General features: G+C 40.8%; 1 protein-coding gene across 1 annotated transcript in view; it reads right to left on the bottom strand.

Moving 5' to 3' along the window:
- Nucleotides 1–25,803, bottom strand: part of PREP (prolyl endopeptidase) — a 90,230-nt gene that overhangs the window by 64,120 nt on the left and 307 nt on the right. The window contains exons 2-7 of the mRNA XM_075268145.1: nucleotides 25,362–25,436; nucleotides 23,773–23,906; nucleotides 20,480–20,610; nucleotides 18,756–18,965; nucleotides 17,168–17,289; nucleotides 1,137–1,242 (exon numbers count right to left, since the gene is read on the bottom strand). Coding sequence (XP_075124246.1) covers nucleotides 1,137–1,242; nucleotides 17,168–17,289; nucleotides 18,756–18,965; nucleotides 20,480–20,610; nucleotides 23,773–23,906; nucleotides 25,362–25,436 — 778 coding nt within the window. The remainder of the gene's footprint in view (nucleotides 1–1,136; nucleotides 1,243–17,167; nucleotides 17,290–18,755; nucleotides 18,966–20,479; nucleotides 20,611–23,772; nucleotides 23,907–25,361; nucleotides 25,437–25,803) is intronic.

Below are 25,803 nucleotides of genomic sequence, written 5' to 3'. Positions count from 1 at the left end.
CAGAACAATTTAACACATCAGATTCACAGATGAAAAAAAATGAATACAAAAAAAAGCAGATGAAAACAGATGCAATTTTTGCATCAGTATATTTTATGGATACTTTAACAGATGGCTATCAGTTTTTCATCTGTTTTTTTTTTTTCATTAGTAAAAATAGATAAATTGTTTTAAACATTTATTTTTACTTTTATTTTTAAAGCCCCTAGGAGACACCCATATAATATACTTCTATGGAGGCCTGTGAAAGAAGCACATTATCTCTTCAGATTCCTCTTTCACATTTGACTGAGGCACCTGAAGTACCTACCATTAGAGAAGACTCTGATCGTGGGCACTGTCACCAGGTCTTCCCGTGAAAGGTTACAAACTGGAAATAAGGGTTGCTAAATGCATGCTCAATGAATGCTCAACTTAGTAAGGTATGAGTTTATCCATATTTTATGCACAATAAGTGTCTATTCTCTTTAACCATACAGCTGGTGATCTTGTACATTCATATTCCGGTTCTTCAGAATCAGGGAAAAATGTTGCGGTTTTGTGAAATCCGCCTAAAAAATCTGTGCCAGATTCTGTAGTGTGAACATATCCTAACACTGCACTGGTGAGACTGCTCTGTGCTTATGGAGGCGGATGAACAAAGCAATATATAAACATATAGCAAGTATATAAAGACACGACATGAAACTCTCTATATATTTTCTGTGTGGTCACCAATAGACCCTTGTGTTCTTATTTGTTCTCATTATCATAAATTATGGGACTGATTCACTAAGAATCTGCAAAACCTTTTGGCATAAAAAAAGTTGCATAAAAGTCATAAACTTTCACTCGCAACTCGGATATTTCCAAGTGGCATTTCTATGGAACCCTTGACACTTTTTTTTTTTTTTTTTTTTAAAGAAGGATAGGGGGGCTGTAGTCCAAGCCACATTCATGATCAATTATGCAACATAAGCGGTCATACATGTCTTTTTGACCAGTCTTGATGAATCCATCCCTATTTGTTCAAAGGTAAAACATAGAAACATGAAATGTTTGCACGCTTACGTCATTTGTTCTTGCAATTAATAAATAAAATGAAACAAAAAAAAACACAAAACCTCTCAATATATTTCCAAAAGAACCGTACTCACCAGTAATACCATTTGGCAGCTTGTGCAAATCATAATACCACAGACGGTTGACTGGATCACAGCCTTCTCGGATAGATAGTATTACATAACGGCCATCATCTGAAACCTATAGGAATTGAATACTGAGCATTATAAAAAGACTCTACCAGTTTTATTGTTAAAATTATTCATGACAATGTGAAGAAAATCAAAGAATGTATTTCTTCTGTTTTACAGTGTTCACCAGGGAACCTCACAGCTGCCAATCTGATATGCACCTATATGTATGATGCTTTGGCAGACTGCATTCTCACCAGTGACATTTATCATAGATTGAAGAGGTCATGTTGCCTTATGCTGAAGAGGAAATGCCCTTGAAATTGGCATTTCAACAAGACAATGACCCTAAACATATTGATAAACGAGCAAACTCTTGGTTCCAGTCCAACAAAATTGAGGTGATGGAGTGGCCAGTCCAATCCCGGAACTTTATCTAATAGAACACTTGTGTGTGTGGGGGGGGGGACATAAAAAAACCAACTGGTTATACAACTAAGTATTAGATTAGTGATTCACGGAAAATGCTAAATCCTTAAAAAAAAAAACAAAAAAAACCAAACCCACATATTTTGCGTTTTTAAAGACAAATGCATACACTTATTTTTTTGGAAGAGCCCAATGTTCATTTTTTGTTATTTTCTGTAAAGTAGTTAAAAATTCTATACATTTCTCTTCATGTTTTGATTTAGAAAACAGTGCACAATGTTCCCAATGGATGGAAATAAAAACTATTATAACGATTTTGTGCTTAACTCATGCTTTTGAACACACGGCTATTATTTTGAACACTCCTGTACTTAAAGTACTTCCTTAAGAGGCTCCTTCAAAAGGAACTGTATCACCTATATGTTCTTTTCCTAATTGAAAACAATCAACATCACCTTCTTTTTTTCTCTAATCTGTTTTTCCTTTCTGATTGTAGATTTATTTATTTATTTTTTGTTCTGTACAAGAGAATGCGTTTGGTTCTCTTGACTTTGAATCTGTCTCAAGCTTAAGAAAAACATCAGAGGACAAGATGTTCCTTTTGTAAGTCTTATATTTGAATAAAGACACAGGAGCTTTTTTCTCAATTTTCAGACTGGTGACCTATCTTTTGGAAAGGTCATGTCTATGATCAGTGGGGGTTCACCAAACAGCAACCCTGACAATCAGCTGCAGCCATGGTGATCCTGTGAGTGCAACTTCCATATGACAGACCTGTGATGTCGTGTTCATGTTTCACAAGGACAGCTCAGTTCTATTCAAGCGAATAGTAATAGTAGGTAGAGCCACTGTACGATGCTTTGCCTGCTTTTGACTCTCGATCCCATTCATTTGAAGAAAAAAAAAATGCAATCAGACCATATGACACAAACACATCACAAGCCTGTGAAGTGGAAGTGGTCTCTGCATATAGCTCGTCGGTGGGAGTGCCACATGTCAGGATAGACCATCAATATCAGACTGGTGAATGGGTCTAAGGATAAGTCATCAACAGAAAATATCCTGAGCCCCAGGTGACATCGACAATGATCAGTATAAGAGAGCAATAAAATCAGATGAAAACCAGTGAAATATATAACTTTTTTTTAAACTTGATCCTATCCTTCCGACTTCTAGGCCTCGGGCAAAGCCGACTGCGCATGCCTGCTGGCCACAAGAAAATGGCTGCTTACAATACTGTGTAGTCGTCTTTGTCCTAGGCCTAGAAGTCGGAAGCCAGCGCCGGAGGAAGACGTGTGAAGAAGACGTTTCTGAAGAAGATAGAGGCGGCGCTGGAGAGTTCTCTCGCAGCATTGGTGATGCCCCAAGTGCTGCGAGATAACTCATTTGCATACCAACGAAAACCGGGATTTATACCGAACAGCGGCGCAGAGAAGACATCTAAAGGTAGGAGAAGAATTCCGATGTGTTAATGAGAAAAAAATGAGTTTTCGTAATAGGATCCCTTTAAGACTTTTTTTTCTGTTCAGGATTATGTGGGCTGACATCTTACCTGAGCTTCTTCTTTTCCGTGTTAAAAACATCTAGTGATATGTTTTACAATCAAAAGCAGCAGTAGCCTGAACCCAACTCATTGAGGTCTCTGGGAGACTTTTCTAGACATGCTCAGTGCATGGAGGAGAAGCAGATAAGCTGTGATATCATCTATTTTCAGACAAAGATGCAATGATTGGGTATAGAGGTTTCTTAAGGAGTGTAATCTTCTACTGTGATCCTGTCTGTATGAGAACTCATCTTGAGATAAGTATAAAGGTGTTTTAAAGTTTTTTTTTTTAAATGCCGGCACTGATAGATTTAAAATGGCAATTTGAGACACTAATCCCTGGTCTAATAGGACCTGTGGGTGGTTTAGTGACTCAATTAACCAGAATGATTCAGTATCAATAAAACACACATATTCCACCCATCTGAAAATGGCCTTGTTATCACATTCCTTAGGTTTATCCATTTACATTTATGAATTAGGGTTACAGCTTTTAAAGAGGAATGGAAAATAATATACCTATATCATCCCCAATTTACATGCAAAAACGAGTTGGTGCATTCCTGCAGTTTTGGCGTTTCGTGAGCACATGCACCTTTTGCAGTGCGGCATTTATGAATTCCTCACATCCAAGGCAACACTCAGATCTGCACACTCTTCCATTGTATTGTTTCATTATAAGACTTTCAAAGATCACAAAATATCCGACTGAGTAAAGTAGGGTCCACTGGCCTTCCCTTCTGGTATCCATCTGCATGTCTGACTTTTTCATCCTCAATTATATGAACGGATTCAGCAACAAAAACTAAGAGTCTCCAATTCAGATGTGAACTTATATAGCCTTATATTTTTTGAAAAGAACATTTTGTTTGCATATGAGATCTGTTTAATTACCGTAGATTTTTTAGTTTTGTAATTTCTACTTATAACCATTGTTTGACTGTTTGTTGTACGTATTAATAATTAAACAGACACTTTTGTTTCAACAAACTTTGCATAAATAATTAGGTGATTGTAACAAATCCTATCAGAGAGAAGCCTCTTCCTGCTCTTATCACACCGTTTCTCCTCCCTCTCCTAAACCGACTTTACTATGAAATCCCCTACTGAGTAAGAGAAGAGACCACAATCCGCTACGGTCAGTACTTTACTATAATGGAGCAGATACTCCTCTCCATTCTGTGTATAGTCTATGGCAGACAATATAGCAGTTAGTCTCCAACCACAAGTGAAAATTAGAGATGGAGCATACAGGGGGGAGAATAGAAGTCATATAGTTTCCAGAAATACTGTTATTCCTCACTCAGCTCTTGAGTACGGAAAATTAGTGGTAAGCTTAGGTATGCTTTAAGAATTTATAGCTAATGATATGATAAGGAACTCTTATCCCCGGAAACAGGATAGCTCATTTTGCTATGTGGTTTCTTCAGTCCCTTTTCACTTCTATGGAAGATAAAGAATATGGGTAGAACAGCTTGCTCAGCTCTTTCCATAACTCTTGGCCATTGCATCCTGAGTGGATGGAGCTGGGGAACCAACTTTTGTGGGTCATGGAATTTGTAATATTTGGCATCATTTAAATCAGCTGCAATAATAAATACTGACAAATTCAGCAGCTAATACTGAAGACAAATGTGCAGTAATAGTGTAACAAGCAGCACACTCACTGTCTATGGTGAAGGCTGCATAATATTAAAGCAGCTCTATCATTGGCAAGTCATTGTTAACTAATCACATCCTTGCATAGTCTTCAGAAAATTTATTTCACACCTACCTTTGTATGTAAATTGCCTCAGTAGTGGGGCAACACGGTGGCTCAGTGGTTAGCACTGCAGCCTTGCAGCGCTGGAGTCCTGGGTTCGAATCCCGCAAGGAACAACATCTGCAAGGAGTGTGTATGTTCTCCCCGTGTTTGTGTGGATTTCCTCCTATTCTACAAAGACATACTGATAGGGAAAAAAAAAGTACATTGTGATCCCTATATGGGGCTCACAATCTACATTTAAAAATAAAAATAAATGATATGCCTCAGTAGTATTTGAATAAGTTTGTTTATATTTTTTTTATTCATATGCTAATTAGCTTCTCCCAATACACAGGAAGTTGACTGTCAGCTCTCCTCTCCCTAATGTGTACTATGTGTGCAGTAGCAGCCTGTGCTGTATACACTCACCGGCCACTTTATTAGGTACACCTGTCCAACTGCTCGTTAACACTTAATTTCTAATCAGCCAATCACATGGCGGCAACTCAGTGCATTTAGGCATGTAGACATGGTCAAGACAATCTCCTGCAGTTCAAACCGAGCATCAGTATGGGGAAGAAAGGTGATTTGAGTGCCTTTGAACGTGGCATGGTTGTTGGTGCCAGAAGGGCTGGTCTGAGTATTTCAGAAACTGCTGATCTACTGGGATTTTCACGCACAACCATCTCTAGGGTTTACAGAGAATGGTCCGAAAAAGAAAAAACATCCAGTGAGCGGCAGTTCTGTGGGCGGAAATGCGTTGTTGATGCCAGAGGTCAGAGGAGAATGGCCAGACTGGTTCGAGCTGATAGAAAGGCAACAGTGACTCAAATAGCCACCCGTTACAACCAAGGTAGCCAGAAGAGCATCTCTGAACGCACAGTACGTCGAACTTTGAGGCAGATGGGCTACAGCAGCAGAAGACCACACCGGGTGCCACTCCTTTCAGCTAAGAACAGGAAACTGAGGCTACAATTTGCACAAGCTCATCGAAATTGGACAATTGAAGATTGGAAAAACGTTGCCTGGTCTGATGAGTCTCGATTTCTGCTGCGACATTCGGATGGTAGGGTCAGAATTTGGCGTCAACAACATGAAAGCATGGATCCATCCTGCCTTGTATCAACGGTTCAGGCTGGTGGTGGTGGTGTCATGGTGTGGGGAATATTTTCTTGGCACTCTTTGGGCCCCTTGGTACCAATTGAGCATCGTTGCAACGCCAAAGCCTACCTGAGTATTGTTGCTGACCATGTCCATCCCTTTATGACCACAATGTACCCAACATCTGATGGCTACTTTCAGCAGGATAATGCGCCATGTCATAAAGCTGGAATCATCTCAGACTGGTTTCTTGAACATGACAATGAGTTCACTGTACTCCAATGGCCTCCACAGTCACCAGATCTCAATCCAATAGAGCATCTTTGGGATGTGGTGGAACGGGAGATTCGCATCATGGATGTGCAGCCGACAAATCTGCGGCAACTGTGTGATGCCATCATGTCAATATGGACCAAAATCTCTGAGGAATGCTTCCAGCACCTTGTTGAATCTATGCCACGAAGAATTGAGGCAGTTCTGAAGGCAAAAGGGGGTCCAACCCGTTACTAGCATGGTGTACCTAATAAAGTGGCCGGTGAGTGTATACAGAAGACAGCGCACGAGACTAGACAAGAGACTTCCGGGGTGCATGGAGAAGCTGTGAAGGTAGACCATGTCTATTCTTATTTTTATACATGCGTTATACTGCTTAAGAAATTATATTTTTCTTTGTGCAACGTTTATACATTAAGATGGCGCCTGTATCCAGTACCGCACCCAGATGCTGACGCACATGATCGTCATGTGGTTTACAAGAAAGACAGTATCATTTTCTGGGAACTCGAAAGCTAAAAGATGTTGAAGTTTAAGAGCCAATGACTGATCGCCAGTGTATTCGGATACAAGACGTATATGCTTACAGCCTGCCTTTTTCTTATCTTTCTTGCATTCCTGTATAAAAACTGTAACTTCCTCAATAAACCTCAGTTCTGTGTGAACAGGCATCACGCTCGTTGCATGGACTGGGATTAACCCTGACATATGTGTCAGAATTCATTCTAGTCAGCGCGCACATGCATGATTGATTTGGAGCAGGTGACTGACCACTGTAAGTGACCCGTACTTTGGCGGGGGTTCTCCCTCAACAAGTGGTGCCGAAACCCGGGACTACGGCCATAGGACCACCGCGGATGACCGACCCGCGCCGGACCCTGGACGTCGGACGGCGTCTCACCGACCCGAGGCCTGATCACCCTCATTAGAGTCACGGTAAGTGTATGCATATTCATATGAATATGTGTCATTTGCTTGTGACTGTCGGTGTGTCGTTGTCTGGCTGACAGGTGATCCAGTTGGATCAATTGTCCAGTCCGAGTGATACGGATGGGTGGGTCCTAGGGCCGTAGTCTGAACTTGTTTTTCATCACGGTATATATATATCACCGAGTGTTCAGTCACCTGTGGTGCTGCAGATTCCAGGAAGTGAATTTCTTGCCCTCCTTGATATAGAGTAGTATATGTGATCTTTTTGGACGGTCGCAACTAGTGGTCCCTGGCACTAAGCCTTGCTGTGGTGTGATTTGACTGTTGATCCACTGCATGAGGCCGTCAGGGAGGAGGACGGGTGTGGTGGTGGGTGTGATTTGACTGTTGATCCACTGCATGAGGCCGTCAGGGAGAAGGACGGGTGCTGTTGGATTGTTTTAGGCTTTTGATATTGCCCAGTGACTGCAACCTGTGGTCAGGGACCTGACAACAAGAGTCAGAAACCGGTAAAGGTGACTTTGTTGGTGGTGAGGTTGTGGGGTCACATATCCGTCAGTGCACAGGCGGATAAGCAATATCGGGACTTTGACAATGTTGCGGCTGTTCAAGAAGAAACATGTCTTGCCTAATGGGGCACAGACTGCCGTTGATTTAGTTCGAATCAGGGAAGGCAAGAAATATGTGAAGGAAGCTTTGAGAATGTATAAACTGGCTGAGGTGCCTCCTACGGGCCGATTGCAACCTAGTATGTGGAGAAAAATGTTAGAAGAGTCACGGGGAGTGTTAGAAGATAAAGGTTTGCTGGAAGCCGCCCAAGCTCATTACAGGGTCGCAAGGACTCTAGAACGTGAGGGATATGCAGAACTGTTTCTTCATTTGGTTATCTGAAACTTGATGATAAAAAGAATATGCCGAGTATAATTGCTTGTGCGCCACTGCCCTAAAATGGCGCCGAGAGTAGTGGAGATGGGTGGATCTGTGACGTCTGTAGGCAGCTGAATCCTGATTTGCAAGATGTCTGTGTAGCCTGTGGATCTCCCCGCCCATGCCCCTGTTGTCTCATCTTCCGGACCAACGCCCAGGGATGGCGGAAGTGAGGTTATGGCTGTTCCCACTGGCAGCCATGTTAGTACACCCAGACCAACATCTCCGGCCCCCACCGTCCCTCAGATCACGCCCCCTTTATCCGGTGATTCCAGTGATAGCCACATCCAGTTCCTATCACAAACCCTCAAGCCCGGAAGAGGTCAAACCCCCGGGAGCCCCCTTTCCGAGTGTCCGAGTGTCTATGCCCAGTTCAGCTATAAAAGACCTCACTGTATACCACTATTATGATGTTTAGAGGATTATACGTTCAAAACTTTGGTTGGGATCTAGTAAAGAAAAGGAAAATTGGGAAGGTCTGGTAAATTTCTCTTAACTTCAAGTATAGTTTAAGAGATTCTGAACACTTGTGGTAATTACTAGAGTGAGGTTTGCTATGAAAATAAAAAATTGCGCAAAGATATTAGTGTGTAACTTTGGTGTCAGTATACTAACTGCTGTTTGAGTTTTATTCCTATTTTATTTCTGTAGAGGGCAATCAAAGCATTTCAATTGACTGCCAAGAGCTTCAAGGTCGTTTTATCTCATAGACTGCCAGATGCTGGAGGACGCGCAGAGAAGACGAAACTTGGCTTTGTGCCAGCACCACAGTCCACAGTCTATGTATTATATCCAAAGAAGTGATTTAGTACAAAAGGGTTAACCTGAGTAACGTATAATGACAATGTGTATATAGGGATATTCAAGCATATGATGTAATGGTTATGTTTTGAATTATTGTTTGTCTGTTATTGTCTTTTAAACTGTTGTATCCACAAAAGAGCAAAAAGGTGATAGTGAAAAGTTTTGAATCTTCACAGCGTGGGTATGGGAGGTCACGGATGGGGAGACGGCCACTCACCCTCTGTCGCCTCGCCAACCTACAAGTTGGGGTTTTACCCCAAGTTAAAATCTTTGTGCAAAGGTTCACGGCACACAGAGCTTGGATTACTGGTATCATCTATGTATTACAGAGAATATTCTGATTTTTACTTGTTTGTTTATATTTCTATGTGTTTATGTTTTATTTATGGGAATGGGAAATAATGAGATGAAACTTCTTCTTTGTGTCTTATCCCATAGTTATGTGTTGAAACCTATGTTGGAACTTTATATCCCGTTATGTTATGCTAATTATTCTAACGTGTCTTCTTCTTGTCTAAAAATTTACCATAAGAGACCAGAATCCTTTTCCTGAGCTGACTCAGATCACGGTTATGAGGGAAGGTAACTCATCTGGTCTGTGCCGTATTTTCATCTTTGTATATTGTTCTTTATAATTTGTATCATACAGAAGTGTGCACAATATCACACTAGCTTCCGTTCTCTTCTTATGTAGTCACTGATCCGACATAGAATTGTCTTAGTAAAGCATTTGGTGTTGCCTTCTTTAAAGCCGTACCCGACCCCTTAAGATAGTTGGAAAAACATATAGTGCTATAAGAGGGGTACGGTAGAAGGTTTTCCTTGTTAGGACTGTGTTGTTAGCAACATTTTGATTTTAAAAGTAAAATTTTAGGAAAATTCTGATAATCTGGAATTTTGAGACGTCCATCCGATAATCCGGAATATAGTGTGAAATTGTGTTAAACATGTATTTTGGTCAATGAGCGGTCACAATGTGTTAGATTATGTGAATCATGAAATGCATAATTGGAAGATGTTGATGTAATGAAGAGGTGCCAGAAAGTGGTATGAAACAGGAGGTTTAAGTATGTTGCCTAAGTTTAGGATGTCAAAGAGATGGAACTTGGAATGTTGAAACATAAAGTGATGTGATAATATGCACATAATAGGATGGGTATCAGATTTTAGGGTGAAGCAAGTGATAGTTTGCTCCAGCAAGTGAAAGGATTGTGCAAGAAAGTGAACATAGATTGAGATAAGCTGATTGAAACCAGGATTGTCCCCATTGTAGGAAAACCGTTATTAAAACGTAGAAACTTAGTAAGATGTCCGAATTTGAAAACGTGTATGTGTATGTTGATTGATAAAAAACGTAGAACAGATTATCTTTGTCATGATGTTTGGTTTTAAGAAAAAGAAAAAGAGTGAGAAAAATTCCTGTGTCTATACTAAGAGAATTAGAAGTCACTCCCATATCTGCTGTGTAATGTCCTTTGTGTATGATTTTGTTGTGTGACCAGGAGATTGATTTGATCCCTCAGGTAATGTCTCTGCTTTCTCTGCTGATATATATATATGTTCTGAATATGTACCTAACCTTATTGTATTGATATTATGAGATTGTACAAATGTGTTTCTGTTTCTTTAAGAGAGATTGCTGAGGTCTGTAGTCTTACACAAGACACAGCTATGAGATACAGGGGGGGGGGGGGGGGGATATTCAGCCGCAGCTATGAGTGGGATAGGCAGCTATGTAAGCTGCAGCATGATAAGATAATACTGGCTCTTCTTGTATTGTCTAGCTTTGACCTTGCGCACACATATACTGTATCTCTCTCACAGAACATGAAGTACTTTGGAAAAAAAAAAAAAAGAGGTCCAGTCCACGTACGATTGTGTTAAAGTTCATTTCTCTGACAAGTCACATTTGCTTGCTGCATTAGAAGGTTTTTGTTTTTGTTTTGTTTTTTTTTGTTTTGTTTTTTTCCAGGGGGGAAAGACAGCACAGCCATTGTTGTTTGTTCTCCAGCAAGCCCCATCCTATTTGTTACCGTTGGCAGCTGCACCTATTCTTTCATTAGGGGTGACCATCTTTAGTATCCCAGTCCCTAGCCTCTTTCAGCTCTCACCCCACCTGTCTGTTAGGTCTTCGTGTTTAGAGAGCCAGAAGTTGTCGGGGCCAAGTTTAGCTTGGGAACAGCTGACCAACACCCGCAGGCAGGGCCTAGTCAGCCAGTAGCGCCAGGGAGAGTTTTCCTACCCCATTCTCATAGAGGTGCATGCAGCATATGGTTGTTTGGGCATTGAGACAACCGAACCGTGATGTTATCAGTATCTTCAAAGGGGGAGGGGGTGAAGAAGCCTAGGAAGAAGCCTAGGAAGAAGCCTAAGATAACTTAAGAAAATTTTGCTGATATGAATCTATTGATAACTTTTTGATTGAGCTCTATTATAGATGGTCTTATATTTGGGAAAGATGGTGGATCCTGCATCAGATATGCCACAGTCACCGTATATGAGGTAAACCAAGTGTAAGGAGACCTATTATGGGACTCCACGGGTCTCAGCTGAACTTGAAGCCATCGCTTGAACATGGTACAATGTCTGAGGGTAGGTGGTTGAGATAGTAGAATTATGGTCCGATCTGGAGGGCAAGAACTTTTGTGTGATGGAGACCCTGCGGCTGCTCATAGGTTGGTATAGTCAGAAGTCATGGCACACACCAAGGCTGATACGAAAGAAAGTAGAGGTAGCATGTGGACAGACACTGCCACTAGCCCAGCTGCATAGGCCTAGGGGACATGTTTTACTGGTAAGACCCAAACCTTTTAGCTCTCTTTTCAGGTTTTATGACACTGATCTGATGCACCGAAGATGGTCCAGGAGGAAAGGAGACTTGGAAAGAGGATGTACAAGTCCTGGTGTCTGGTGGTAAGAGAGTATGTACTGAGAACATTGTTCCCACTTATGGCATAAGCAGCTTCTTACTAAGTGCACTGTTTAGGAGTAGCCATGTGTGACCTGGTGAGCGGAGGATGGGCAGCTGCAGGATTTAGCATCACTATAGTCAGATATATATGTGAGCCCGCATGGCATGTGCTAGGCCAAAGAGCCAGGCCTGAAGCCCTTGTACCTGTTCCAGAGATTGCAGGTTGAGTATATACAGTGAGACGGTATGAGTACGTGCTTGGGTGTAGTTGTCTCCCTTCAGGATGGCTTGGGGCATATCTGGTGAGGAAAAACCATCACAAACAGTCCGTGTACAAAGTCCACTAGTTCTGGGGCAGACGTGTCTACGCGTGTCATTGGTTACCTGAATCTATTGTCCATTTGAAAAGAGGAAAATTGATATTTAGCCCTGTTTTTGGATTGTATTTTTTATAAACGTTCCAGATGTAATATGTTGTGCTGACTGACTATGTGACGAATCATCCAAGACATATGATTAATGTATATTCTCGAGTTTTTCCCTTTTTCCCTCCAGATCCTAAGTCAGTGGAAGGAACTTATAAACTAAAACCCAAAGATTGGATGTGATAAAGAGATATATTAGATTCGATGGTCACTTCCGGTTCCTCTTGATAACCAGTACAGCTGTGAGATTATAAGGAAAACCTTAAACCTTTGCCCACTTGATGATGTTCTTAAAAATAAATGGGACAATAAACTGTTAGAGGATATGGGCCTTGAGAAGAGAAAATTTGAAGACTGTTGGATCCATCTGAACTTATATTCCTGTTATGTTTCTATAGTTATTATATTCATATTGTTTATAGGTCTGACAATAGTCAATGTATATGCTTTTTATAAGATCTGAAGGGTATTTCCTTACAGTCCGGTAGTGAGAGATAGGGACAGACATCCCACCCTGCATTCCCTTTGTCTGGAGCTGTTTCAAGGGGGGACTATTAAGGTCATGTGTATATACATGCTGGTAACTATACCTGTTTTACTGCCAATGAAACATCTGGAGTCAAACTAGGCATATTTGGCTCTGACTCCTGCATGAAAAACTCTACCACACCCTCCTCCTCTCTCCAAAACCGACTAGCTATAGAGATGATCACAGCAGAAAGAGGTGGAGTCTGCTCCATGATTGGTGAAGAATGTTGTACTCACATTCCAGATAACACTGTGTAGAAATTTCAGGGAAAGAAAAATATAATTTAGGGGGGAATGTGAAGGTAGACCATGTCTATTCTTATTTTTATACATGCGTTATACTGCTTAAGAAATTATATTTTTCTTTGTGCAACGTTTATACATCAAGATGGCGCCTGTATCCAGTACCGCACCCAGATGCTGACGCACATGATCGTCATGTGGTTTACAAGAAAGACAGTATCATTTTCTGGGAACTCGAAAGCTAAAAGATGTTGAAGTTTAAGAGCCAATGACTGATCGCCAGTGTATTCGGATACAAGACGTATATGCTTACAGCCTGCCTTTTTCTTATCTTTCTTGCATTCCTGTATAAAAACTGTAACTTCCTCAATAAACCTCAGTTCTGTGTGAACAGGCATCACGCTCGTTGCATGGACTGGGATTAACCCTGACATATGTGTCAGAATTCATTCTAGTCAGCGCGCACATGCATGATTGATTTGGAGCAGTTGACTGACCACTGTAAGTGACCCTTACTTTGGCGGGGGTTCTCCCTCAACAAAGCTAATTAGCATATGAATAAAAACGGACTTATTCAAAATCTACTGAGGAAAATTACATACAAAAGGTATGTGTGGAATAGCCTTTCTAAAGAATATGCAAGGATATGATTAGTTACAAATTAGTTTTTCCAATGTTAAAGTCTGACATCAACTGAAAAGTTCTGGAAAACCCCTTTAAATATTTCAATGTACTTAAGTACATTGCACAAACAAACAAGTGCTCAATTCAAAACTTAAATGGATCGATCAGCATTTTTAAAAAATGGACAGAACGTAGGAAATATCATAAACTAATAATAATCACATTTATTAAAGAGGACCTTTCACCACTTTTGGGCACATGCAGTGTTATATACTGCCAGAAAGCCGACAGTGCGCTGAATTCAGCGCACTGTCGGCTTTCCCGATCTGTGCCCGCTGTAAAGAGCTTACGGTGCCGGTACCGTAGTGCTCTATGGTCAGAAGGGCGTTTCTGACCATTAGCCAGAGACGTCCTTCTGCCTCGCGGCGCCTATCCCGCTGTGCTGTGGAGCGGGGAGGAACGCCCCCTCCCTCTGCTCACACAGCTCGTCCATAGACGAGTATTATCAGGAGAGGGAGGGGGGCGTTCCTCCCCGCTCCACAGTACAGCGCGGATCCTAGAAACTGGAGCCCTTGTAGTCTGATACCAAGTGCCATTTCAGGCAGGGCCACTTTACAATTTGCAGCACCTTGCAGATCATACATAACCCACAATGAGGCATTCTACTATTGCTTTCTTGACAGCTTCATAAAGTTAAAACAAAGTCCCATGTGTCAGTGGATATTATTCCTCCAACTTGTAAATGTATTGATGAGATATATGCAGAAAACCTGCCAACAAAAGTTTTTCAGCTAAAAAAAACCCCAAAACAACAAGAAAAACCAAAGAGAATGATATATACAGAAGTCATTAAGCTGAAGCTCAGGCAAACCTACAGAACCTGGGGCTGGTGCAGGAAGCAAGCAACAAATACTGAATATCATAGAAACACAGAAGCATTTTTATTAGGATTTCACAAGCCTTGCCTGAACATGAATGATAATTCCAATTTCCCGAGAGAGAGAGAGAGGTCTTTTTATCTATCTGATGCCAGATAGGTAGCAAACATCTGAAGATTTCATAAGCTGCGATGAACACCATATACATCTCAAACTGGAAAAGTGGAGTAGATGGGAGGATTATTCTATTTTACCTGCTATAATTTGTTCCAATGTCTCTGGACTTCTAATCAGAATAAAGAAATACTAGGGATATACTAGGTCAAACTGATGTAGATAATCCCCATAGACATAAAATGCTAAAAATGTATAAAAGGCCAATTAAACATACACCGTATGCCAACATAAATGCCTTAGCCATTGGGGATGTTGTACAGTTGTGAAAATTGGGACAGAAACCAGACATTACTTTACTAAATCACTTAATAGGATTTTTAACCACTTATCCATTAATGAGGATAGCCAGTATTGATGGCCTAACAGAGGACTCCACTTTTCACGAGCAGTACAAATTGTAACAGCAAGTTCATACAGAGAGCGATGAGCGTGGCTTGCAGTATGTAAACTTTACTGATAGCTGTAGTCATCCGCAGCGGTCCCGGGTGGCAGACCTAAGGATAGGCTATCAATACTACAAACCAGATAACCCCTTTAAACAAATATCATGCAGGCAGCAAAGAATTGTACAATACTTTGCATGTTTAAAACTGGTACAATGGCACAGCTATTGGTTCTGTGTGAGCAAGGTGGAATGCAGTTTGCCAGTTCAAACTGGCACAACTTCTACGCATATGGGTACACTTGTGACTGGAAAAGGGTTACGGTGTTAACCAACTTTCACCTATAACAGCTGGTAACAACACATACCTCTTGGCCTGTTCAATGGATATTTATCATTATCTCTTGGACAGGCCATCAGTATTAGATCAGTGGGACTCTTACTACTGGCACCCCCGCTGATCAACTCATTATATACCAGACACATCATTATACATTACATAGTTGTGCTTGGTATGACAAGTCAGTACAATTCACTTGAAAGTTGCCAGCACTGGTCAGTAAATCAAAAATTAAACACACTGAAATTATAGGCATAGGATAAATGTATAGGCATTGTGAATGTTGCATATCTTTGCAGCCCAATGTACAGAAAATATAGATTAAGAAGTAAACAGATTAAGGGGCCATTCACATCACGTTTTCTACATCAAATTTAATGGATGCAAAAAATGGATTATAAAAACAGACACAAAAAAAAGACGGAAAGAGATGGCCATAGACATGAATGTAATAAAAAAAATTAAAAAAAAAGATACAAATTAGATGCCGTCATCTTTTTTTTTTTTTTTGAAGAACACAAAAACGTAGTATACCAAACTTAGGAGTCAGTCTAACAAAACAGATAGCAAGGGATCCTTTTTTTTTTTTCTTTCTTTTTTAACATTGATCTCTATGGAAGACCACCTGTTTGCATCCATTTTTGCAATATTTAATTAGTTTTTTTTTTTTTTTTTACTTTACATCCGTTAAACTGAAGTAAAAAATGTTATCTGAATGATTCCTAAATTGAAGAGAAAATAAATCAGTATACACAAACCACCAAATTAAATTTTCAAGCTCCCTCTGCTGGACACCCAAACATATTGCAATCTGTTCTAGACGTGAAAAGATAGAAACCCAAGTATAGCAAAAGTATACACCCAAATATATGGAGGAAAGGATGACAGAAATATTAAAACTATCGCAGAGAGAACAATTGGATCCCAGCTCTGTTTCACTGGACAAAAATTAAACTACACCACTTTCCTTCAAATAGTTTTTTAGTAGATAACTTAAATGCAAAAACTATTGATAGAACAAAAAGAAAAAAAGAAAATCAACCTTTATTTGTAGTCATTTGTGCATTACAGAAGAGTGGCTATGCACGAACCACCTCTTCATTTTGGTCTAAGGCCCGGTTCACATCTGCTTTTGGGCAATTCTTTTCCTGCAAGCAGCACTTTTCTATCTGCATTTTTGTGCAGAAACCACACAGACCCCATTATAGTCTATGGGGTCCATGGGTTTCCTAAGGTAGCCATTTTTTATGTGGATTAAGTTTCCATTCTGGGGCCCCAAGCGGACCCCCAAACTGAAACCTATGCACAGATGTAAACCGGGCCTAAAAACTCTTTGTTCCATTGCAATAAACCAGGTGACAGTAGCACACAATGTGCAAGTAAACGCTATCTTTAGGCATGTGGGGAAGCTGACAACAGCTAGTAGTCAAGTGGCAGCTTCCTAGTGGCAGCTTCCTATACAGTCTGCTGCCTGTAGCCTGCATGCAGATGAGAGATAATATCTATAAGGGTATGTTCACACAGAGCAAATCAGCTCCAAATTCCACCTGAAATCAGCCTCCATTTATTTTCAAAAGGAGACAGCAGCTGATTTTTTTCAGCTAACGGAAAAAATAAGAATTACAGTCGACCTTCAGATGGATTCCGCGTGTGCTCTCCCATTGAAATGAATGGTAGGTGGTCAGAACGAAATTTGCAAATTCTGATTTGGAAAAACGAAAAAGAACACTTCTTACCTCAGCACCACCCATCCATTTAGGTTCATCCAAAAATTCAGCACATAATATATCCTTTGTTTGGTCAGTTCCAATGACATGATAAAAAAGTTTCTGATGAAGATTTGTGGATGTTTCTGTACCTGTATATAAAAAAATATACATATTAAACAAAAAAACGTTCACACTCTTTTTGGACAACTTAGGCATCTAAGTAATTTGCAATTCGCCATCCATGTGTCATCATTATATCTTCAGCTTCAGTTTTGTAGGTCTGCAAAAACAGTCAGCATTGTGTCAGTGTGTCATCCATATTTGCGAATCCGCAAAAAAACCCATGGGTAGGTAGGTAACTGTTCCACAGATAGAGATGTTTTGTTTTCTGTGTTGATTAGGTTTCTATGAGCTAGTCTGTCCCATAAACACTGAGCAGAATAGGACATGCTCTAAGTTTTGTGGCATGGACTTGTAGCCCACACACGGACCAGGGAAAACATACTAGTGTGCATGGCCTCATTGAAATGAATGGGTCAGTGTGCTATCCAGGAAAAAACAGGATAGAACACTGAAATAGCAAATGGTCGTATATATGAGGCCTTAATGAAAATAAAAATCTGGTTGTTGAGGAAAGTAAAGTTTTGGAGGAACAATAGGGCACTATACTTCTTTACTATTTTCCCATGCTTACTATGCAAAAGGAATAAGAGTCTTGCTGATACATGTTGCCCACATCCAAAGGAATAGCCCCTCTAAAGTGAAGCATTTTTAAAGTCGATTTACTTCTTATCAAGGAAAGAATATGTTGAAGCAACTTAAAAAACAAGCAAAAGGGAAATTTATCAAAACTAGTGTTCTCTAGGACAGTCTTATTTCACTGAGTGCTGGAGATCGGATGCCCTTAAGTAATTAAGATGGACATACCTTTTATTAATTAGGCGCATCTCTTCCCCTCTGTGTGCCAAAAACTCAAATATCTGATAGTTGAGATGCTTCAAAGTTCTATACTTTAAGCAAGTGTTTCTCAACCTTTTCAAGCAAAGTACCCCCAAGTGAGAAAACCCCAAAGTAGTGATCACTTATAAATGTTGACAAAATAAGGCTCCAACAACAATTATGTAATGGTCCCTTCAGTGCCTTTTGCTGCGGTCTCTACCCCGAGGGATAGTGATGCGTAACCCCCAGGAGTATACACACCGCAGGTTGAGGACCACAAGTTTAAGCCATATTCAGACACGGTCTATTTGTTGTTCAAAATTTGCAGCAAAGTATTGTACAATACATGAGAATGAGGTTTTCAAAATAGCAATGACACATAGCAGAACCATCTACCGTGAATGTTAGGGCATATAGGAATTTCCTAATCTGCCATTGTGATCAGTCTGAACTCACAAATCAACAAAATTCTGATCTATGTAACAAGAGGTCAGTAGTAGGAGGCGGTTCTGATCTCAATGGTCAAGGTGTTGTGTGTGAGGCCATCAACTATACAGAAATTCCAGAATTTACAGAAGCAAACCATTCAAGCAAGGTAAGGAGCAAGCACCAGCAGCTTCAGGATGGATAATGATGATACTGTGCAATAGCAAGAAAGCTAATGAAAACAACTCACCATCACTTTTGCCTTCTTGTTGAGGATAAGAATTGTAGAAAATACCAACACCATCGTGGGTCCAAGACATGCAGCTGAATTTCACCCTCTCCAGAACATCTGGGAGCTGTTCCTGGTTGCTGACTTTCATGAACTTGATTGTAACCCAGTCAGAGCCGCTGTTACTTAACCCATAGGCAAAATATTCGCCATCTTCAGTGAATGCATAACCTGGGCAAAGGTAATGTTTAATTATTCCTTCAGCGAAGAAAGGAATTCTAAGACAAAACTACTGCAGACTGATATAAAATTCAGCTGTGCTAAGGACAATATATACCTGCCCTGAAAAGTGATAATACAGAATGCTTTTACATCAATTTGCTATGACTGAAATGAGACATTTCTTGAAATAAACCTAATTAAGTTTTTTTCCTAGTCTCATAAAAACGATTTTTAAAGCATGCCTCCAGTTACAAACAAATTTCATAAATGAATAGTAAAGATGAAAAGAAGAAACTTTATAATATACAGTATCTTATTACTTTTCAGGCGGTTACTTTCTCTATGAAGAGGAGGAGAGGTAGAAAAGATACTCAAATAATTGCTGCTGTTACGCTCTGCTGTTCCTTGATTTTTTGACACTGCTAAATTGCAGATAATAAGCTGTTAATACAGAGAATGAGGCAAAATATGAATTAACCAGAAGCATAATTCTGTTCAGTCCCTCTCTGCTTCATAGAGTTGTATGTGTGAGGCTGAATATGGAGACAAATTATGATTTATATGATATTAGTTCTGTTTTCTGATAACTATGATTTTATAATGAGTTTACCACCACCAAAATATCTTCTCAACCATTTGAATATGGCTGTAGGAGCTGACAGTGCCAAAGTAAGCACACAGTTTTGTGTTGAAGTGAAATCTTGCTGCTGAGAAAGTCAACTTTAAACCACAAGCAAATGAGCTGTTTGATGCACCTAGGTCATGGCTGTACCCATTTTTTGCCTGTTGTTGAAGCATGTTGTGGGACATCAATATTCATGTTAGTGGGAGGTGTTCTGTGGTGACACCAAGTTAGTTATGGCTGACAGGCACTCCAGTGCCCTCAACAGCTTAAGCAGATTTTGTCAGCAGAAAGATAAAAAAGTATGATCACTATGTCACTAACAACCCCTACAACTGCATATAGGTGTAGAATATATTTTCGCGGTTGTAGACTCCGTTGAAGGAGAATGATAAATGTTTCATCACTGTGTGAGCCAAGTATCTAAGATCTCCATAGAACACTAGAATAGAACCCTGTTCCACCTCAATCACATGCCTGTTAGACGCTTGTATGGAGTGTCAGTATGCTTATTCTCATCATCACCATGCTGGTGAAGACCTGGCGGGCTCAGTACTGATGGACTAGTAATAAATGTTTAGTCAAAACAACCCCTTAAGGCTAAGGCCACACACTTGCAACAGGTTAGTTTTGGCAGAATAGTTGGCCGTTATCTCTCTGCAAAGTACAGTACAAGTGTATGGGATATGACTTTACCCAGTCCCATCTAAGCAGCTCAAAGTGTCTTACATTGCGGCTTTTGAACATACAGTGTGACAATTACTGCTGCATGTTCAGCTGTAAGTTCATAGAGGGGTCACATTCAGAGTCAGTGGTTTGGCCTATCAATTCTACAGCACTACTTTCTCTGATACAAATTTGTTTTAGAATAACTTTTCAATTCTAAAGTAAGTTTTCTAACCTCGTAATGCGACTGTGCCATCTTCAGAAAAAGTATTAGGATCCAGAAAAATTCGAGGTTCTGCACTTAGGGAATCTTGAACATACATCACTCTTTGATTCTGAAGGCCGGAATTGTAGAAATAGAAATATCTTATATGCGAAAGGAAAACATTTTAGTGTTACTTGTTACAGTAGACAAAAGTACAAAAAATGCATAAGTTACTTTCATAAAGTTGTTTAGTTAGTGGGCAGCCTCTTTAACTATTACGGTACATTTCACTATTTAGGAAAAGTAAAACATTTTATTTAGAATAATTAAAAAATAGATTTATTATGGCACCACTGAGGTTTTTTTGCTACCTTCACCGAATATACACATAATGTGTTACACAACAGCAACACACACACAGGAGCATTATGTGACATGGTGTCAAATGAAAAAAATGGTTACATTTTGTGGTATAAATAAAGGTGTATTCACACAGAGTTTCTTCTAGGGGAAAAATCAGTTCAATAGCAAGGTTTTAGACTGAGGTTTTTTTTTTTTTAATGGCCACAAGTTTCAGCTTCCAATTGACTTCTATTGAAACAGTGGTGTGGATTGTTTTTAACTCTCCATGGTTCTGAAGAACCCCAAAGGGAAAAAAAAAAAGTGAAGTGAACGGAAGACTGGTTGTAAGAGTATTCCATGTGAGGTTTGATGTTGAAAGTTTCAATGAAAAAACCTCTGTGTGAACATATCACAAATGTTGTATTTAACTGTAGGAACAGACCCCAGAGTATAAAAGTAGATCTTGGGTGACAAATCCCCATAACCTCAGGTTCGGTCGAACCCGACAGTTATAAAATCCCCATCTATGTGAGATTTTTTTAAAATTTTATTTATGTAGGGACCACTATGGGATATTATACCATATAGAGGGCTGCTATGGGATATTATAGTGTCACAGGAATGTTTGGCATTCGAGGCTCATGGTATCCTTAATCCACTCCCAGTGGTATGAAATGAAGTCAGCTTACCACTTGCTCCTTAAAGACGACCATTCATGTTCTTGCAGATTGGCGGTATTATATACTGCTAAAAAGATAACAACGCCAGCCTTCGGAAGTGTACCGTCAGGGTGGAGGGGGGGGGTTGTTCCTCAGCCCATCGATGACACTGAGCATTTCTGATAGTGGAGGGATATTGGTGCTGAAATTAACGGCACCGCTATCTCTGGCAACCAGGAGCATACTGGCAAAGCTGACTGCAGAATTCAGTCAGCTTTCTAGAGGTATATAAGACTGCCGATCTGCGAGGACATTGTTCTCTTCAAACATCACTGTGCATAGGGGCCATTTCATTATATGTGGGGGGCACTGTGGAAGTCATTAATTTACATGTGGGAGCACCTTGGGGTCAGTTATACTACCTGAGGGGCATTGAAGTCTGAGGGCGATTCTACAACATGTGAGGGCACTAACAGGGCCATTATACTGAGTATGAGGACACTGACGTGGACAATCTAGTGAGTGTGGGGGCATTGAGAGGTCCTTTGTGCTACATTATATAATGGTTAACAAAGGCTCCAAATGAAGCCCTATTTTATTAAGGCCCCTTGCAGACAACTGTGGGCTTGGTTAGTGTGGCCTTGTCCCCGATAGCACTAACCCATTCAGGTCACATGCATGAGCATGTATTACACAATACCGTGTGCAGGCCAAGAGCCCGGCTGCAAAACTCAGGACAGATCCTATTCTTGTTTAGCGACCAGGCTTCCGCAGCTCCTATTCATTGAAGTACGGCTGGTGCACAGGCAGCACAGATGACATTGGTCATCTACAAGGGGCCTAACTTTTATAAGTGATCGCTACTTTGGGAGTACTTGGTTGGAATGTTTTCTCACTAACAAATCGGTCAACTTTAAATTCTATTTAAACAATCCAAACAGGTAACATACCCCAATAATAAAGTGGTTATTATTATTATAGAGGCAATCATGTCCCTTCTTGAGCTTACAGTCTAATCTCCCTATCTTAGACATGCATGAACAGAGATAAAACATTATTGCAGCAGGGAACATTGTATGTGAAAATGTACAAGATTTTGGTACATATCTGGGTCAATGAAAATATCACATCGCTACATCAGTTAAACCAAGCTCATGTACATTTTTGGTAAACAGTCCCTCAGCAGTAGCGGATTATAATATGGACTTTTTAAGGGGACACCTGGGGCTTAAGGCTTCTGGGGGCTCTAGTAACCCAAATCTCATAGCAAATTTAAAAAGTGTGTTCCCACTTAGAAGTCTGTGGCGGCAGTAAAATTTTACGAGTACTTTTAAATACATGCATAGCTGCAGGTAGTCTTTCCATAAGCAAGGAGACAGCATCATAATGTGGGTGGTGCGTGCCTAGTCCCAGGATAGCAAGAGAGCCTGCTGCTGTTTCACACTGAATTCCCTCTTCCTTTACATGAGACCATTAGAAATAAAATTGCCTTTAGGTACAATGCCTTCATTTGATCCGGGTATGGCAGCATCCCGGGTGCTGCATGCACAATGCATAAACCCAATCTAACAACGGAAATTGATCCTAAGAATGCTCATTCAACTGATATGCAGTCCATTTAAAAGACCCTGAAAACTTTAGACTGGTGGCAGTCCACACTCTTCATGCAGCCCAGGGATGTAGTCTTAGGCCGGGACTCCAGGGGCCAGAAACGCCGCAGGAAAAATTGTGGCGTTTTACAGTACTAGTAAAGTAGATGGGATTCATGCAAATCCCATGCCCACTTTGCGGGAAAAAAAAGAAATCACAGCACGGACACGCTGTACTTTCCAAAACCGTTGCGGTTTTGAAAATCGCAGTATGTCAATTATATCTACGGAAACACTGGTGGCTTTCCCATATATACAGGGTGTCCCAAAAAAATGTATACACATTTTAGCAGCTGATAACTCAATTATTTATTCTTTCTTTACAGACTGAACCCATTAAACCGAGTGATGGCATACAGACTTGACTTCAAAGTCAAGTCTGTATGTCATCACTCGGTTTAATGGGTATGTATATTGGTAAGAGAAAGTCCGGAGGAAAATTCTGTGAACTTTCTCTTCAGAGCGCTGCGGGAAGACCCGCAATGCGTTCACACTGCGGTCGTTCCTGCAGCACTTTAGTGCTGCGTTTCCGGCCGTGGAACCTTAGCCTCAATCTGCCCCTGTTCTTCAGTAATTAGTACCTCAATCAAAATAAGTGTAATATAAGCTTAAAAATGTAAAACAAGCAGCGTCAATAACATGGTTGCAAATAAAAATACAGACGCAGCATTACCTGTCCCCCTTCTTAAAATGGCAGCTATATTTGGGATAGTCGTACAGCTCTGTCATCCGTTCTTTAAACAACCGTCTAACGGGGCATTGTTCAAGAAATGGCATTGTAAGTTTGTTCTGAGCCTCCACAAAAGCCTAAGAAAAAAGATACACTGAGTCACACAATTGCAGTTTAAGCATATAGTTTGGCATTGTAACATCATTAAAGAGGACCTTTCACCACTTTTGGGCACATGCAGTGTTATATACTGCCAGAAAGCCGACAGTGCGCTGATTTCGATCTGTGCCCAGTGTAAAGAGCTTACGGTGCCGGTACCGTAGTGCTCTATGGTCAGAAGGGCGTTTCTGACCATTAGCCAGAGACGTCCTTCTGCCTCGCGGCGCCAATCACGCTGTACTGTGGAGCGGGGAGGAACGCCCCCTCCCTCTGCTCACACTGCTCGTCCATAGACGAGTATTATCAGGAGAGGGAGGGGGAGTTCCTCCCCGCTCCACAGCACAGCGCGATTGGCGCCGCGAGGCAGAAGGACGTCTCTGGCTAATGGTCAGTATATGAACTTCCTATATATTTCCAATTCCTCTTGTAGCCATTTTTGATTAAAAAAAAAAAAAAAGCAAAATCTGCAACAAAAAAACCTTCGTTTTTCTGCAATGTGGGGCTTGATAAGGATACAACTGTGCTTTGCGGAAACGCAGCTGTTTTTCTCCACACTGTTGGTTCTGTACCCAGCCTGCTGCTTTTTAAAGTTGATGGTGTAAGGGCTTCTCCCAGTATAATGTTCATGCCCTTAAATTGTGAGAACCAACAGAGGTACAAAACATGTAACTTTCACAGGTGTCTTGCACCTGTTTTCCTGGATCCCCCATACATTTAAATACATGGAAGGGTCTGTGAAAACAGACAGAAATAGGACATGACCTATACTTTGATGATCCGTTACAAATAACGGTAATGTGAATAGTCCCTACTTACAAACATTGAATTAAATTCTGCCATGCAAAAAAGAAAGGGAACATAACACAGTCGTTATTCACTGTTGTGTGAATACAGCTTGAGGCCCGGTTCACATCAGTGTTCGGGCAGACCACTTGGGGACCCCTCGAATGGAAACCTATAGGCATTAAAAAGCGGTTACCCAAGAAACCACACAGGCCCCATAGACTATAATGAGGTCCATTTGGTTTCCGAACGAAACATGCAGAGAGAAAAATACTGCAAGCAAACCTGAATGTTAGGCCCCGTTCACACCGGGCGGATTATGGCGCTGAATCCATGTCATAATCCGCCCCCTCACAACAGAGACATGCCGCTAACGGAAAAAAGAAACGAGCTGCCCTTTCTTCAGGTGCACTTCGCGGCTGATTCAGCCCTGGCGTCTGCCTCGCAGCAGCACCCTCCAGACTAGGCCCATTCATTTGAGCCTACTTCGGTGGGGGAAGCCGCGACTGTCATGGCAGGCGCATTTTAACCCTATTGTGACGCGGGACTCTCGGGACCAAAACCTGCCAATTCGCTCCCCGTGTGAACGGGGCCTAAATGTGAACCGGGCCTAAGACTCCCTGGAAAACCCCTCTAAGTAAAAGAAATACCTTTGTCTGCTCACTGTCTGGATCTTCCAGCCATCTGTAGGGATCCGGTACTTTAACTCCATGGTAGTCGTCTATCTGCAAAACACACAAAGACAATATAATACAATTATGTCTAGTTGTAACATTGGGAAATTCATAGAGACGCCTCAACACACTGCAATAGAAAATAAAAAATAGGAAAAATTCAAGTGTTATAAAGATCAGGGTCACCAGGAGACTTCCCTTCGTTCATATTAGGAAGAAAAGTGGCAACAACCATTGCAAGAAATTGTATGTGTCAGAAAAATGTACAATAGCTGCATGGAAATAACAAGTGTGGCTCAGTGTGTCTCCCATATAACTCCAGTCTATCCATATACTAATCTATATATCTAGGCAGAGCTGTATAACTATGTCCCATCCACATGGAGTACTGGAAGTCAATCCAGCGACATGTCACACT

Source organism: Leptodactylus fuscus, chromosome 3 (genome assembly GCF_031893055.1).
Source record: "Leptodactylus fuscus isolate aLepFus1 chromosome 3, aLepFus1.hap2, whole genome shotgun sequence".
Lineage (NCBI taxonomy): Eukaryota > Metazoa > Chordata > Amphibia > Anura > Leptodactylidae > Leptodactylus > Leptodactylus fuscus.
This window is presented reverse-complemented; position numbering and strand designations above follow the sequence as displayed.